Here is a 17,196-nt window from a genome sequence, read left to right as displayed (position 1 = left end):
GCTGCAGAATGACAGTTTCTTATTACATTCCCTTGCAGTATCACGCTTTACGTGAATTCCTGTGCTTATATCTCACTTTTAGCATCTGAATATTTTCACGTTGGGATAAAAAGTGTTCAGAGCATAAGACCTTGCAGGGTGAAATCCTGGTAAAAGGTAAAAACCAAGCAGCACTCGGGTCAGCTGTGTCTAAAGTAACCTGTGTCAGTGGAGCTGCTGCAGTGTGGGTTTGGCATGAACTTGGGCAAAAAGCAGCTAGGAGCTTTGTGCTAAATTAAACCCAGGATCCAAGCTTTTCAAGCACATGGAGAGCCGGGGGCAAAAGAAACAGGCAGAGGATAAAGAATGTTTATTTCTGTCACTTCATTATGAGTCTGATGATGTTTTGACCTCCTTAAAATCTTCTGAAGGAAAAGCAAGGAGGCACATGTAGTCACACAAATCCAAGTTCTGGGGCTAACGTCCAAGGCTCCACAAAAGAATTAGGTCATGACTTCAAAGAGATCTGCTCGAGTCTGTTGGAATAATAGGATTAAAAAAACAAATATTAACATCCCTGCCCTGGTTCCCTATTATTCCCCTTCAGCGCATAAGCCAAGTGGGTACAAATATTTTTGTAAAACGATTTCTCACTCCTTGTGCCATTTCAAGTTTGAGGTTGTTCAGCAGCTCCAAGTTAAAAGCAGAATGTTGCTGTTTCGCCCTTGCCAAAATCTGCTTTCTTTAAGCCCCAAACTGTAATTAAACCAAAACAAAACTGTATCTGCCACAGGGGTGATGGAGCCGGACTCACGGAGCCGGGTACGGCAGGGTCCGATACCGCAGCCTTTTTGCGGCTGGACGTGCGGGGGTACCGCGGGGAGCGCTCACGGGCCCGCGGAGCTGCGCAGGCGCCTCCCCCCACGGTGCGGTGCGGTGGGCCGGCCCGGGTTCAGCCGCCCCCCCGGAGCCCGCGACGTCGCCCGGCCCAGCGGCGCGGCCCGCCCCCCGCGGAGGGAGACGCCATTGCGGGTTGTTTGTGCAGGCGGCGGTGGAGGGAGGCGGCGCTGCGGCCGCGGACTCTTTCCCCGCGGCGATCATGTCCACCCCGGCGCGGCGCAGGCTGATGCGCGACTTCAAGAGGTGAGCAGGACCCCGGCATGGCGGAGAGCGGGGACTCCCCCTGGGGGACGGAGCCGGCGCCGGCCCGGCAGTGGGGGAAGCGTCGCTCGGCCGTGGGCCTGACCCGGCCGTTTGCGGGGCTCGGGCTCGGGCTCGGGCTCGTCCGGGCCGGGGAAGCCGTCCCCGCGGGCAGCGGCGAGGAGCTGCACGGGGGCGGCGTGTCCCGGGCCGTCCCTCCGGCCCCGCTCCTTTGTGCCGGGGGGGCTGGCACCGAGTCCCCGTTTCCCGGGTCTTCCCTCGCTGGGTGCCGCGGGACCGGAGCGCTCCGAGCCGGCGGCTTCCCCCATCGCCCTCTCGGGGAGCGGGGCTGGGAGGGGGAGCGGAGGATCCTGCCCTGCAGGGCCGGCTTTGTGCCGCCCGCCTCGCCTGTGCGTCGACGGCTGGGGGCGTCTGAGGATAAAAGTTGAAGCGGAGCCTCCAAAACAAGGGCAGGGCCCGGCCGCCCGCACAGGGAGGGCCCGGGGCCGGGGAGCCTCCCCGCGGGCGGTGGGGCGGGGGCTGCGGTGGGTGTCGGGTCAGGTGTGAGTGTCCGGGGGTGCCCTTGCCCTGGGGGGCCCGGCGGTGCGGGGCCGGGTGTTCGTGCCGTGCCCCCCGCTGCTCCCGCTCCTCGCACAAGCTTTGGCCCCGTGTTCCGAAAGGACCGGGCTCTGCTGGCGCTTGGGGCTTGCTGGGCTGACGAGCTCTGGAAACAGGCGCAATTCGGGACGGACATCGGAAAATGAAGCGCAAAGAATTAGCAAACGCTTGATTTGTCTGTATGTAATAAAAAAAGTAAGATGGCCTTTAATGTTTTTGTGCGCATGCCATTCTAAGGTTTTCAATCAAGACTCTCCTGTATAACATACACAAACAGCTGAAGATGCAGTTATTAGTTGCACTCTTTTAAATGTTAATGACCGAACCACAGACTGTAGAATAATTTATTTCCAGTCTCACATGTAAACACACTTAGAATAGTGTGGAAAAAGGTGTGGGGGTCTTTTGTAAGCTTTGCAATAATGTCGTATGATTTCCCTGGACCGGAGTCGCTCGTAAGTTGTTGGAGGTGAGTCAGCTTTGATAGTGACTCTTTTTTTAGCGTAGCTGTGTTAGACCAGTATCTGAAAATACATCAGTAAACAGTTGACGTGTGGTGTCGTTGCTTTACGTGACTGCATGTAAAACTGCAGCTGTAAAAGCCTGATTTGTGACTCTACCGAAAGCTGGAGGTTTTTGAGATGTGGAGCCTGTCTCCTCTGTTGCGTTTGGGTGGTGGCGTTTGCTGAGCAGGTGTTGCTTGACTCCTGTTCAAATCAAAGGAGGATACTCAGTCTTTTGTGTTTGGTTACACAGATGACATGAACCAGTGTTTTTCATTTTTTTTTAGGGTGAGGAACTAAGTAATTTTTCAGGATTGCAATCAGACATGTTTTTTGTGATTATATAATCTTAGAAGGACTGGTTTAATAACTTTGAAATGTAAGGTGGCGAGAAGACGTGATAGCTGTGGAAAATTATAACTAAACAAACACAAAGTAAATCAAATTTATTTATCAAATGCATGACAGCTTTAATACCCCAAAGCTTATGCAACATCTTTACATCATTTTTTTACTTTTCTCCTTTCTACCATAAGTTATTTTTGTTTAGCCTTATATTATTTGTATAATACCTAATACTGAAAAAGCAGACTGTGTGCTCTGAACTCTGATTCACTTTATTAAATACAAACTTATTTTGCATACTGTGATTGTTGAGAGCAGTGAAGAGAGAAACAGCTCAACAGATTTTGTATCTCGTATAATTTGTTGGACTGAACCGAAAGAAAACCAAGTTAATTAATTTTTAGTTTTTGCTGTTGGAAAAGAGGCTCTGAACACATTTTCCCTGGCTGTTAAAGATTTCCAGGCCCCGTTCTAATCAGTCTAATTTCCAGTCCTTGCCACAACCTTTCAGTAGTTGGAGCCTTTGACAGCAGGGTGCATGTGAGCTTTTTAACTTGATCTAAAAACCAAATCCATCCTTCAGATACATTAGTCCGGCTGAACGCTTGGGCATTATTGCTGGCGTGCAGCCCGGCTGTCACACAGTGAGAAGCCCCGTTCCTCCTCTACCTGCCCAAAATAGTCGGCAGCTTATGCTGTTGATACTAAGCTGGCTGGACTGGGTGTGCTGGGGGAGTGGGGATGTGGACACGGGGATCAGAGGCGACCTGCGCAATGTTCTGGCTGCGCACCAGTGTCTGCCCTGAACAAATCTGCATTTGCACACCCACCTTAATTGGAATTTGTTACTTGGTCTGCAGGGCTTTTGGTGGTGACTTGCTCATAAGGGTGTACTGTGATGTGGTTAAACCCCATGTTAACACTGAAGAATTGCTTTTGGAGCAAGGGCAGTGACTTCATTTTCTTTATTCTTGCAAAATTCAGGAGGCTGAATAAGTGGGGTGGGTGAGAGCTGTCACTGAAGGGGTTTTATTGGGCAAATTTCAGATGGAGAGTATCTCAGTCCTATTCTTTAGTTGCGATATATGTTGTGTATGGTCTAGGTTGATGTGACTTTCAATAAGTAACATGCTTTTTCCTAGTCCAAGGATTAAGGAACTAAAAATCTAAAATGCTTCCACAATTACTTTAGATACCAACACGTTTGTTGAAGCGGGAAGAGGGAGCAGTACACAGGTTTCCCCCCCTCTCCCTTTTGAATCAATCGGCTTGCCAGTCAGAATAAGCTCATACCCAATTTAGCCACATTACGCGTGCGGCTCTGGGAGCGCAGGAGGAGCTGTGCTGACGGTCCCAGGCGCTGCAGTGTGCTGCGTGTCGCTGCCTGGGCTCGGCGTTCGTTCCCTTCGGCACGGCATCCGGCAGCAAGCGCTCTTCTGTAGCTCACGGTGTAATACTGTCAGTCCCAGCTGCACCTCTACCTTAAATTACTCTTGGAGTTAATGCTTTGCTCCCTGCACACTCAATCTGACCTGTTGGGCCGTTACAGTGTGTTGGTGTAATACATGAGAAAATCTTGATGCGCATCATCTTGTAGGTTTGTCCTTTGGAGTATTGATAAACTGCGTGGAATGCGTTGTGTATTCTGTGGTTTGGAATGAGAAAATATTTACCAAATGTGGATATTGCTGTTAAATTATACTTGCAAGTGGAAATATTTCATTGATACAAAGCTTGTCATTCTATATTTGTAATTCTTAGATTGCAAGAAGACCCTCCTGTGGGTGTCAGTGGTGCACCATCTGAGAATAATATAATGCAGTGGAATGCAGTTATATTTGGGTAAGAGTTTTTGATCACTATAAAAAAAATCTGTATCAAAGGGCTAAATATAATGAAACCTGGGGTTTGTTTTTACAATTATTCTTTTATGTACATGAAGTTGGGAAACTTAGAAAAGTGACCAAGCTGTTGCAGTAAAAGGCTGGTTTTAGGGGTAACACAGAACACATAGGAAAGAAAAAATTTAAATACGTTTTTGTTGTTGTTGTTGAATAAAGCTTGCATATGGTTTAATAAATAGGTTAGACTGTGTAGGAGTTGGGTTATGAAAAAGCAGGCTTTCTCTTTAAAGTACATAACAGCCGCATGTTCTCAGCCATTAAATCCAGATGTATTAGCAGTGATTGGATTGATTTCCAGCAGAATGAGGTCCAGGTTCTGTCTAGGAAGTTACATTACACATCCTACAGACCAGGAACTGCCTCAGTATCCTTCATAAAACTGAAGTATGCTTGCTAGTAATTTGCTCATTAGGTCCCATCTGGTCATGTCATGGCATATATTTTGTTTGCAATGACAATAAAGTAGCCTAGCAGATTGGCTATGGGAACGTGTGTTAGATACAACAAAGCTCTTGGGGATTGCATTTGGATACCTGGGGAGTATGAGAGAGAAGATATACATTTGTTGTGCCTGTTTAGAAGTAGGTAATGATAATTTTTAACTGGAGTTTATTTTTAAAACCTTTCAGGCCAGAAGGGACACCTTTTGAAGACGGTAAGCCACTAACTTTTATATCCTCTCTCATTCTTTTAAGTATTACCACTGTTAACATCGTTCTGCTTTGAAAAAATAATAGATGTTATCTGTATATAATTTGAAACAAACTAAGCAAGCAAGTGAAGGAGGAAGGTCTTGTTGGCTGTAAAAATACATATTTGGATGTAAGCAGTGCCTTGTCACAGTGGCTGATGGTTAGTTAGAAAGCTGCGAGGAAATGCTTGTATCAAGAGCTGTTTATACAGATACACCAGAGCTCTTAGTGGGGGAGGTTGGTCTGATGCTGCCAGATGTTTTCACATCTCCATAGCTAAGCACAAGAAGACAGGGTGCTGTTCTGGTTTCTTCTTTGTGGCATGTTTGATTCATCTCTGTTCTCTTAATGAGGAACAGGTGAAAGATCTTGAATTGTTTCAAATATAGAACTCAGTGAGGGGGAGGGAATACCAAATTTGTACATAAACATGAAAGTTGGTGTGTAATGAACCTCCCTTAGGCATATGAGGAATAATGAGTTTAATAATTATACTATTATTGCAGTAATCAGCAGCAGATGGGTTTTTCCTCTGTGTTGGGTTGGAGCAGTTACAGTAAATTATTCACTGATCCATAATAAAGGTTTTCAGTGAATCAGTCATGAGCTCCAAAGACTGAGATTGCTGATTATGAAATTCCGGTGTTTCTTTGCTGGCACCACCGTGCCTTCTTAATGAAACGCCTTAAAGTCACCGAAGTCCCTGAAACTGGCATGTTGGGTCACAGAAAAGGCGGGGGGGGTTGGAGTTGGGGTGGAATAATTGATGTTGGATCTGGCTGCGTTTGCCTTGTGTACTGTGAGGCTCCAAGCTTCCACCAGCTGCTGCTGCTGGGTTTATTATATCGCTAAGTAGTAGTTCTGTAGTTCCATTATCACTTTAAATATATTAAAAGAAAGTAGATTCCATGTTGTTTGTGTATATAATGGTGAGGAGAAATATTGATCATGGGGCACCTAAATTAACTTACGTTGTATGTATTCCTGGAGGTGTTGTTCTTAGTTACCTGATTGTACTTATGTTTGTTTGGACAGGTACTTTTAAACTAGTAATAGAATTTTCAGAAGAATATCCAAATAAGCCTCCAACTGTTAGGTTTTTATCAAAAATGTTCCATCCAAATGGTGAGTAAAACTTTTTTATTTAGCTTTAATACCCATTAAATATTACCGTGTGGTCATGTATTCTGCAAAGCTCCAGAATGCCTAACAGCTCTCCATCTCTCTTCATTGCTGTCTCCTAAGGAGATGTCTGGGACAGCAACTGCTTGATGAAAAATTAAGAATTATGATGCTATAAGGAGCAGCTCTCTGTCTCTTTCTAATCGATGCACAGCCTCGGTAGCAAAGCCTGCGAGCATTTGCAGCAGCTGCACTTAGCTTGGCCTAGAGAGGTGATTCTGGCTGCAGATTCCTTCCCCCTTCTGTTTCACAGCGATTGGGTGCGTGTGGCCACATCCTGCGTTGGAGTGGGGAACTGACTGAGCCCAATGTAATTTATTTGTCAGGTGAGATTTCAGCCAAGTCCATGCCCTCGTTTGGTTCACTGTACCAACCAGTACTAGCTCAGAGCAGAAGGCGAGAACGTGCAGCCATAGGGGAGCGCAGCTGATCTAAACCCCGTGATGAGGGCAGCGTTACGAGGACAGTGCCATGGTTCCTGCTCCAGCACTTTCTTGCATACAGAAAACACAAACCTTGTCTTTTGCTTTTCCCCACGAGTCTGTAGCAAAGATGGATACAGACTGGAGGGCTGAAGCGTAAGCCCATTGCTGCATTTCTTGTAGCTTGAGCCCTCTTTGAATGGGTAACCTTGTCTTCTGTTTGGTGACTTTCTAGGCAGTGCTCTTTAACCGTTCATCTGTCATGGAAAACTAATGCCAGTGTGCCTCTGACAAGGTTTTTGTAATTTGTTGGGTTTTTTGGGCATGAACAAGCTATAAGACTGGGGTATAAGAGTTTGAGTGGCAAATCTGATTCATACAGGCTCTTGTATTAAAATGACAAGGCACAATGGCTTTAAACTAAAGGAGGGGAGATTCAGGGTAGACATGAGGAAGAAATTGTGTACACTGAGGGTGGTGAGAGCCTGGCCCAGGTTTCCCAGAGAGGTGGTGGATGCCCCATCCCTGGAGACATCCCAGGCCAGGCTGGACGGGGCTCTGAGCAACCTGAGCTGGTGAAGATGTCCCTGCTCATGGCAGGGGGGGCACTGGGGGAGCTGGGAAAGTCCCTTCAACTCAAACCATTCTATGATTCTACTGAGAGGTATCTAGATAGCAGTAGGGTTTCAGGCACACTTTGCAGTATTTTCTATTACCTGCCTTAGCGTCTCTCATAATTAGTGTAGAGTATGTGAGAACAGGGCACAAACTCCCTCTGTTCAGTGTGTGAGTCCCTTCAGACTCAGCGATCTGCAGCTGGTCCCATGGATTCCATTCCTGCAGTAAATGTCTCGCTGGGAAGTCACACCAGAGGAGCAAGAAACCAAGTCTACCAGTTCTGTGCTAATGCCACAATCTTCAGACTTTCCTTCTTTTCCTCTGGAGTGTTCTGTTACTTCCTTCAAAATACAAGTCAGACTACAGGAGATTGAGAGACATAACTGCTGTCCTCTTTCCTAAAGCGTTAATTTAAGCACAGACTGGATCGGAACAGTAACTCTGCCTTGAACAGCATGTAGTGAACCAACTATAAAATCAATCTGAGTTTCTAAATTATAATCTGTGTTGTATTTACAGTTTATGCGGATGGTAGCATATGTTTAGATATTCTTCAGAATCGTTGGAGTCCAACATACGATGTTTCATCTATTTTAACTTCAATTCAGGTAAGTTTGCCTCTATTTTGGCAAATAGTTATGTTGTCGTTATCTCTGCTCCAGAATACACAGCTCAGTGATGTGGCTAGCAGCTGTCTGGATCAAGGGGACTTCAAATACTTGTGAGCTAAGCAGTAGCTTTTTACATCAAATAAAGGCCATGGTGCTGACCTATGTAATTACTGATTTTGAGCTACAAAACTGCTATTTTATTTTTTTACGGGAAGACAGTTACGGATTTTGATTCCTTTCTAACTGTTTTTGTAAAGGTAGGACATCAGATGTAGAAATTTGCCTGGTGTTTGAAATGCTGTAACCTTTAGCATGAAGCCTTGCCTTAGGAAGTCCTCAAGGAGACAATACTGCTGAAACTTGATTTACTTGGAATAAGTAAAAGTAGCCTGGCACGGCAAAAATGCACATTTTTCTTTTCTCCTGCATGGTTGTTTTTCTGCAGTGAAGTTTTATAGGAGGTATCTTAAACCCCTCTTTAGTCCTGAATGACAATAGTACTGTAAGTGCTAAATAATCAATTAGCATCATACTGCTAACTGGCAAAAATGACCATGTATCTGTTAGGTTTGTGAACCTAGAAGTGCACGCAGTGCTAATACTTATGCAGTGTATAATTTGAGGTTCAGCAATGTAATTATGGGTGTCTAACCATGAGTTTAACTGGGTTTTTTTCAACTGGGCTCTTGTGAGTCATGTCTGCCTCCTGAGACACATTTGAAAGCTGTAAGTTGATTTTTCCCTGATTTGAAATGTGTTGGTTTGTCTCACATTTTTTTTCTCCCCTTTTGACAGTCTCTACTTGATGAACCTAATCCAAACAGTCCAGCAAACAGTCAGGCGGCACAACTCTACCAGGAGAACAAACGGGAATATGAGAAAAGAGTTTCAGCTATTGTCGAACAAAGTTGGAATGATTCGTAACAGCCGCTCTGTTACTCTCCCTCCTCATAATCATTATGTACGATTTAATTTTCAGTATAAAGGCTACCAGAAATTTCAAGTGCCACAGTTCTAAGAATTTGCATAAAAACTCATTTGCAACCAAAATTAAGCCCTCCAGTTTAGGAAACTTAAAAGCTTGTGTATCCTGATTAACGTACTTTTTATTGCATGGTATGAACTAAGTTATTGCTACATAAATTTGTAATATATCCTGTTTGTATTTTTTTTCCAAGTGTATAATGTTGGTGTGGAGTTTTCATGACAGAATATACACATTTTGTAAATCTGTACTTTTTCAAATATTGAATGCCTTATTTTTGAATTCTTTAGATTTTTAAATTGGAGAAAAGCACTTAACAAAGTTTTTATATATAAATATTTCATGTAAAACTGTTAAATACATAACCTTAGTGCAAGACATTGTGCTTTCGCTCTGTATCTCTTTCAAAGGGCTCATTTTTAGTCTGTTTTCCCTTTTGCTATACACTAGTTACACCTACAAACACTTTACAAACAGATGCAAACAGATACAAAAAGTTAATCCAAGATGCAACTGTCTTCACTGGATGCGTCTGCTTCTGCACCAGCACTTGATTCTGTGTCCTCAGTTGTATGAGGAACAGCAATGTTGGCAGCTGCTGACTTACAAATGGGGAAGCAGCTGTAACTGTTTTGTTGGAAGTCCCACTTTAAACCAACAGCAGAGTTGCAAACAGGACCTGGATGACCAGGCTTGATGATTATGTATTCTTTTATTTTTCAGGGAGATTGTATTTTACCAAGTTGTAAAATGTTGTCATCTAAATCTATCCTATATTCCCATACTGATACTATAATATAGTTATTAATATCTTGTTATCTAATATCTAATTATTATCAAATAATTAAAGAGGTGTCCCGTTAGTTTCCCTTGGGGTAGGGAAAAAGTTAATCACCGACAGAAGGAAATGTGTCTGCAGATTTAGTGGTGTTATTCCTTGGAACTTGGCTGTGTACCACATGGTCAGGTCTTGGATCTCTATCACAGAGGTTCCACATAGTCTTAAATTGCCAGTTTTAAAGAAGTTTGGGGTTGTTTTGGGAAATGCTGGTGTGGTAACTTCTTACTGTATTCTGTAAGCCAGGCTGGCTGACCACAGGAAAGGATTGGACCCTTTTTAAATTGTTTTTACCCTCCCAGCAGCAAAATTGTAATCCTGTCAAAATTCCAACCAGTATTATGAGTGTATTAAGACCCCCCCAAATCCCAGACCAGAAATATACAGCTCAGTGTGGCCTGACAAGCCGTGAAAGTTTATTTCAGCTAGAAAAGAACACATTGTGTATTTGCAATAGTGATTACTAAAAGTCTCTGTTGATGTAGTGAAACAGGAGTATTAATTTACACCTCAAACCTGCTCATAAAGTTGTTTTGTGACTTATAGGAGCAGCGCTACAGCAATCGGAAAGAAAGTCGAACCATTCTGTGTTAGTAGCTGGTGGTGCAAAACTATTCTACCTTAGATAAGAACTGTTAGAAAACTGTAACTAGTGCACAAAGGCTCAGAAACATTAGTGCTAAGTAATACTAAACTGCGATCTTGCTAAGTCGGTTTGCTTTCCTTGAGTCAGTGAATTTGTGTTTAAAAATTCTTCACTCTTGTCTAATTAATAAGAGAAACCCCAAAGGATCCAATTTGCCTTTTGGATATTGTGCGATTACAGTAACACAAGGAAAGTGGTGTTACATGGCATAGAGCAGCATCAGTGCAGAGATTTTTGTTCACAAATATAGTATGAAAAAGCTTCCTAAGAGAGTTAGTGTGAACTTGAAAGATTTCGGTTTTTAATTTTGCCTCCTGTCTCGCTATTTTTGTTCCTTTGACACGTGCGTGAGTCTGAGATTTGCTGTTCATTAGAGTCCACATTAATTTAATTATTCCCGAACAGCCAATTTAGCCTAGTTATACATTGATGAAGCTCAGAAAATGTTTTTAATGTATCTGGGATGGAGGCAGCTTATGTCTGAGAAATGGAATTGGAGCAGAAGGAGTTTTAATTAGCGATCAGCACTGCTAACGCAGAGTGCCCAGGCAGGGACCCACAATATATGGCCACACGCACACGGTTGAAGGCATCAAGTGGTGTTCTCTGTTGTAGGCAGGGTTTGGAGCCTGCAGCGAGTAAAGCCTGCGTGGAAAATGTTCTGCTGTCCCACAAAGTTAATTATTGTATTCCTGGTGTGTTGTGGAGTTGGAAGTTCCCTTGTTTGCCCATATCTCATGTGTTAACACTATTATGGCTGTAGGATCTGGATGAGACCAGCCCAATGGTGAGAATTCAGGTTTTTGATGATTACCTGTGGGTAGATGCTGGGAAAGAGAAACCAGTGTTTCTAGAGGTGGGAATTCTGAGTGTGCAGGAGAGCACACATCGTCCCCCAGGAGCTGCTGGGGAACAGGACTGGCAACTCTTGCAAGCCCTCCTGAAGTACACATTGAAAATAGAGCATAGATTAAAATCAGTTAAAACTTGAGAGAGAAACAGTTCGATTGCCAGGCAAAATGAGTCTGTTGATTATGGTGTAAGCACATAATGACTGCCAAGCCCACCTCCCACAGCACACAGTGGCTTCACTCTTTTCCCTGTTGGCTCCCTGGTGTCGCCAGCCTGGACTTGGGTTGCTCCTGCAGCTGGTGGCAAAACACCACCACCACTGGTTTGTTTGTACTGATGTTCAGGCTGGTGGGATTTCCTCCTTCCTTTGCTTTCCCTGCTCCCTGCGTAGAACGATTTTGGCTGTAAGAGACCGTCAAGATCATCGAGTCCAGTCATAACTCTGGCACTAAACCGTGTCCCTGAGAACCTCATCTCCACATCTTTTGAACCTCTGCCGGAATGGTGACTCCACCACATCCCTGGGCAGGCTGTTCCAGGGCTTTATAGCCTTTTCTGGGAAGAAATTTTTCCCAATATCCAATCTGAACCTCCCCTGGTGCAACTTGAGGCCATTTCTTCTTGTCCTCGCACTTGCAGTACGGACCGGCCCTGCCCCGGCTGGGAGCGCCCAGGAGCAGCCCCGCCTTGCAGGAGCGCAGCTCGGGGATCCACCGGCACGTTAACTCTTCCGCGGCGGATTTAAACTGCAGCGCAGGTACGTACTGCCAGGCACCCCGAGCCGTCTGCAGCCCGCGGGGCTCCCCGGGGTCGCGCCCTTCGCCGTTCGGTGCGGCCGAGGGCAGGAGAGGCACCTTTCCCGGGCAGCCGCGCTGCCCCAGCCCGGCTCTGCCCGGCGAGCACCGCCCCGCCGCCCCGCAGCCGAGCTCCGCAAAGCCTCCGCCCGCCCCGCCGCCCTGCCCGGGAAGACCAGGCGGGGCTGCGCAGGCGCGCCCGGGCTGGAGGAACGGCGGGCCGGGCCGGGGCCTCCGCGGAGCCCCGGGGCCGGTGCTGCGCAGGGTGGGGTGGCCGCGGGGCTGGGCAGCCCTTCGTGCCTCACCCGCGGGCCCGGGCCGGCAGCGGTGGGACGTGTCAAACGGAGCGAAGCGGAGGGGCGGCTGGGAAGCCCCGAAGCCTCAGGAGGGCCCCGGGGAGGTGGTGTCGGGCGAGCTGCCATAACCGTGCTCGGTGGCAGCTCGGTGCCTTCGGGTCTCGGGGAAACCTGCGAAGGCTTTGCTCAGAGATGGGTTGGAGCCACCACGGGCCGGGCTTCATGGAATCATAGAACCATTTTGGTTGGAAGAGACCCTCAAGATCATCGAGTCCAACCATAACCTAGCTCTGGCACTGAACCATGTCCCTAAGAACCTCGTCTATACAGCTTTTAACCCCTCCAGCGCTCCTGTTGGTTTGTCACCCAGATGTCAGGAATTTGGTGTAATTCAGCCCTCCTTCAGGAGAGAGAGAATCCCCCAAATACGCATGCTATTGGTGGGTGTCTGAAGAGCTTCTGTTGCCGAAGCACGGGTGAGGACTGTGGATAAAGGGCAGCATGAACACAGCTGCTGCACTTGCCTTTTCATGCTGCCAAGAGCAGGAGTCCAGTGGAACTAATGGACAAAAAAGTTCAAGTATACTGATTCACAAGAGCACAGTGTGGTCATGATAAACTTTGTGGCATGGTTAATTTCTTAATAGTGTGCTGGGTTGCTTGATTTTTAAATCAATTAATTAGGAAACATCATTCACAAAGCTTGCTGGGATGGTGGGATTAATTAAGGAAGTGCTGATGGTTACACAGATTTTGGTTTTATAGCTTCTCCTGGGGCTTTGGTTCATCAATATTACACAGTTCATAATCACTTATTTTCTGTCGAATCCCATGTAAAGATCTAAAATCACTCTGAAGACATTTTAAAATTATTCATCCCAGTCCTTTTGTGCTATATGTGCACGTCACTCACCTGATTTTACAGGAGAGATGGAGGCGTCCAGACCTGCAGCACTTTTGGGTAGGTCAAGAGGGAGGACCAGTGGCAGGTCAGAGTTGTTTGTGGTGATTCCCCAGAGTTTCAAGTACGAGAACACCTTTGCCTTCAGGTTTATCCTGCTAACGTTATTCATGAGAAGCTTCAAACACGACTCTGCTGGTGCTGCTCTCTTCAGATCTTGGTTCCCTGAAGATGTCTCATCCAAATATGGTCCCGAGCCAAAACTGTGGGACTCAGATCTTCACAAATGTGATTAACTTCACTAGTGTGAGTCGTCCCATTGGGATTCTTCACTGTAGCACAGATAAATGTGTGTAATTGCAGAATTGAGGCCTTAGGCTGTGAGAAGTGAAGAAATCACAGCTTGGGGTGGTATATCCATTGTTTCTTTGTGGGAGGTTTTGTATTAATAGTCAATTAATTAAATGTGTCAAACAAATAAAGCTTTAAATATTTCGAGATTAGGAGGTCCCTAATAAAAAATTTACTTGAAAAAAAAGGAAGATTCCCTGATCACTACAGCGGCATTCAGTTATTCAAAATAAAATAGGTAGGGTAATATAGACAGATAGCGAAGTACTTCGTGTTTAGCCTGTCAGAATTCCGTCAGAATAGCTGTTGATGTACGTCACAATGCTGAGGAGAGGAAGAGCCTCGTCATCTGCCCAGACTCCCCTGCCTTGTACTTTATTTGAGCACTTCACTGTTTGCAGAAGCTGTCCCAGGCAAATGCTGTGATTTATTTGTTTAGAGATGTTTTTTTGGAAAATGAAAGATGTAATGAACGGCCAATCTGCTGTAGCATGTGAGTTGGCGAGGCGCCGTTCTCCACCTCTGCTCCTTTTGATGGATAAAAGACCGAGAGGCTGGTTGGGCTGCGAGTGGGAAACCCAGAGGCTCCGGATGGGTTTGTTTGTGAGCAGCTCCAGCACTCTGGTTAATGTTATTTAAGTCACTGGATAAAAGAATTATCTGGCCTTCCCTCCCTGCTTTCATTAATTTTTCTAACAAAGAAGTTCAACAGAGTACAAAATGCATCTGTCCGCTGCAGCATTGGGGTGTTCTTACAGATCCGTTGTGGGGCACCTGTTGTCATTAGAAGGTGTAAACTCAGACCTTGCACTAGTCGCTGATATAAACCCTTGCTTGGATCTGGCCCTTGGGCCGTACAAACACCATATAGCCAGTGGTGAGCGATTTAGGAGGCATTGTTTTTATTTCATGAAAGGTTTTGGGGTGACACCAGTCCAAAACTAGGAGAACAAAGAAGAATTGTGCGTTGTTGTACATGCGTGGACAGTTTTGTTGAACATGAAATCTGGAAATCTCTTCCTGTTGAAAGAATGGTGTAAGAGGTAGCAGAAAAAGGAGCTAAATCTAAAAAAAAATAAAAAAGGAACTAAGAGAATGCATTGAAACCCCCTGTGCTGTTCTGCTTTTGCTGTGCATTCCACGGATAGAAGGTGTCATTTTGGAAAATAATATACCTTGGATCATGTGTGTGTGCATAGGAGATGGGAGGGCTTTTTGAATTGGTTATTATAGAAACATTAAATAATTAGGCAGTAACATTGAAAATAAATGGGGTTTAGAGTTTGGGGCTTTTTTTGTGCTTAGCATTGTTATTGCACCTTGAGTTTGTCTCATACCGCAGCTGCCATGAGCAGAGAACAAAAAATACGCAGAACTTTTTAGACTCTGATAATGACTGTAATTAGCATCACAGGCTGTGGAAATTGCAATATTCCCTAAAGGTTTCTTGTCATTCTCCCATGTTTCTGCACTGAAAATAAAGATTTTTAAGACAGAGTATCTTCTGTATTTGGTACTGTCCCACTAATGGTAATGTTCCAGCCCCCGTGACTGGGTGAATCCATTCTTAATGCTTGTGTCAGAGTCGCATTGCTGAGCTGGTCTGTGTGAAAGCTGTATCCTGCCAAAAAGTAACCGTGCTACCCTTAAACAGTGCCTGTTGTTCAGCATCCAAAATGAAGCCTTTTTCTTTATGATGTGGTCAAAGCACGCAGCGTGGGATTTTCTGAGCTAGTGAAAACGTTAGTAAGAGAAAGTGCGTTTTGAAAATCCCGGTATGTGAATGTTTTAATGAGGAAATCAGCGATGCCATAAAATATATTTATTTTTGCCCTTAAAAATGTGCCAGGGCCGGGTCACACTATGGTATAAAGGCCTTACTATGGTATGATGGTGTCGACTGATTTATTAGAGACCTTGGTGCAGAGGCTGTTCACATCGAAGGCGAGGTGACTCCTCCTGCCCGAGCCTCCACCTGTAGCGTGGGGTCATCAGTCCTCAACCCGCAGAACTGAAAAGATCTTGTGTTCCTTTCCTTGTTTTTCATTTCAGGTCATTAACTGCCGTGTCTGATTAATTTTGAAGCTGAATAATTTTTGACAGCTGCCAATTTGGTACACATACCACGGGCTGGGCTGGGGAGCCGCGGAGCTGGGAAGGGACGGCAGCCCGGGCAGCGGCTCCACCTGCGTGGCAGCACCTCCGCACCCCACGGGGACCACGTTCCTATTTACCGGGGAATAGGTGGGTCAACCTGAGGTCATCCCAAGCATCTGAGACCCACATTTGTTTTTATCCTAAATAAACCCTTGCTTACAAATCAGTGGAGGTGTCCATGCTGTTTTCGAAGCTATGAGTTGAACTTTGAACTGCTTGGTTTCCATATCATATTATCAGTAACACTGTTGCTTATCGTCACAACTCATTTATTATTTGTGTTTCTGTTCAAGTTTATTTGGGTGTGAAGAGAAGATTATGTGTTCAGGGTTTTGCCCAGAATTCTGCCATGTAAGTACAATGTCCAGTAAATGTAAATATTGTTATTTTTATTACTTCATGTTATTGCTATTGTGATGGGAATGGAAGGATTTAGTTCTGAAATACGGTACTTCACACACACTGAGAGGCAACTGACCTGAACTGGGAAGAAGGCAGAAATGCCATCTCTTTTGAATTAATTATGAACCACACAGCTCTTGCTATTATCTGTTTACACATTGTTGGCCTTGTGATGTGCTGGTGAGAGATTTCCTTTCACTGTCTGGTCCAAACATACATTAAGTCCAATTTCATTAAAAAGACGGCTTGCTCTCCTTGTTGAAAGGGTCGTTGTGTCAGTTATTACAGTGTTTTCTTTGTGCTCGCTTTCCCTAAATTCCAGTAACTGTTTTGTAGAAAAGTTTGCAAGTGAACTTTTGATGCCCGTCAAAGCTGCTTCATTGACTTTATTGGCTCCAGAGCCTGAAGCTCTTTATCCGCAGAGATCTTTAAAAAGAACATTAAAAAGTTTCAGCCAAAGCTTATAGAATTTGGTACTTATGGTTAAGTATTATAGACCCAATGCTGTTCCCATGGAGACCTAAAAGAATTTTTCCATTGAATTGGTAGCAAAACATACCCTCTATTAAGTGGGAAAATGAGCAGACTGGAGAACTCAGTTTGTTGTTCCCAGTTTTGTTTGCATGCTTGCTCTTTTGTATACAGAAATAAAGAAGGAGAAATTATAGATATTTGTGTTGCGATCCATCCTTTTCGAGGTTGCTGTGTTTGCAGATAAGGCAGGGAGTGTGGTTACAGTGCGATAACCCACCAGGCAAAGGTGGAGCTCTCCTGGTTTCACTCATTGCTGGTGTTTTTTCCTGGAAACTGGGATGCGAGGGGGGTATTTCGGTCCCCCCACTTCTCCTGCTGGGGAGAGCTCTGGGTGGCTCATCACTGTGATCCAGTGGCTCCTCAGGGCACTCTCTAATGTCAATTTGTTAGAACACTCTAAATCATAGCAGTGAAAGTCCAACAGTT

General features: G+C 45.1%; 1 protein-coding gene and 1 long non-coding RNA gene across 2 annotated transcripts; both read left to right on the top strand.

The window, feature by feature from the left end:
- Positions 1–907: 907 nt before the first annotated feature.
- On the top strand, positions 908–9,377 carry UBE2B (ubiquitin conjugating enzyme E2 B). Its single transcript, XM_065029992.1, has 6 exons — positions 908–1,122; positions 4,347–4,427; positions 5,119–5,144; positions 6,217–6,306; positions 7,923–8,011; positions 8,810–9,377. Exons 1-6 carry the CDS (start codon positions 1,079–1,081, stop codon positions 8,936–8,938), a joined length of 459 nt encoding a protein of 152 aa, XP_064886064.1. The 5' UTR covers positions 908–1,078; the 3' UTR covers positions 8,939–9,377.
- A 2,721-nt stretch (positions 9,378–12,098) lies between these two features.
- Positions 12,099–16,903, top strand: LOC110359516 (uncharacterized). The gene is made up of 2 exons (XR_002414772.2): positions 12,099–14,170; positions 15,730–16,903. It is a non-coding gene; the product is annotated as an uncharacterized LOC110359516 (long non-coding RNA).
- Positions 16,904–17,196: the final 293 nt, after the last annotated feature.

The sequence above is a fragment of the Columba livia genome, chromosome 14 (assembly GCF_036013475.1).
Source record: "Columba livia isolate bColLiv1 breed racing homer chromosome 14, bColLiv1.pat.W.v2, whole genome shotgun sequence".
Classification (NCBI taxonomy): Eukaryota; Metazoa; Chordata; class Aves; order Columbiformes; family Columbidae; genus Columba; species Columba livia.
Note: the sequence above shows the minus strand (reverse complement) of the source record. Positions and strands in the feature narration are given on the sequence as shown.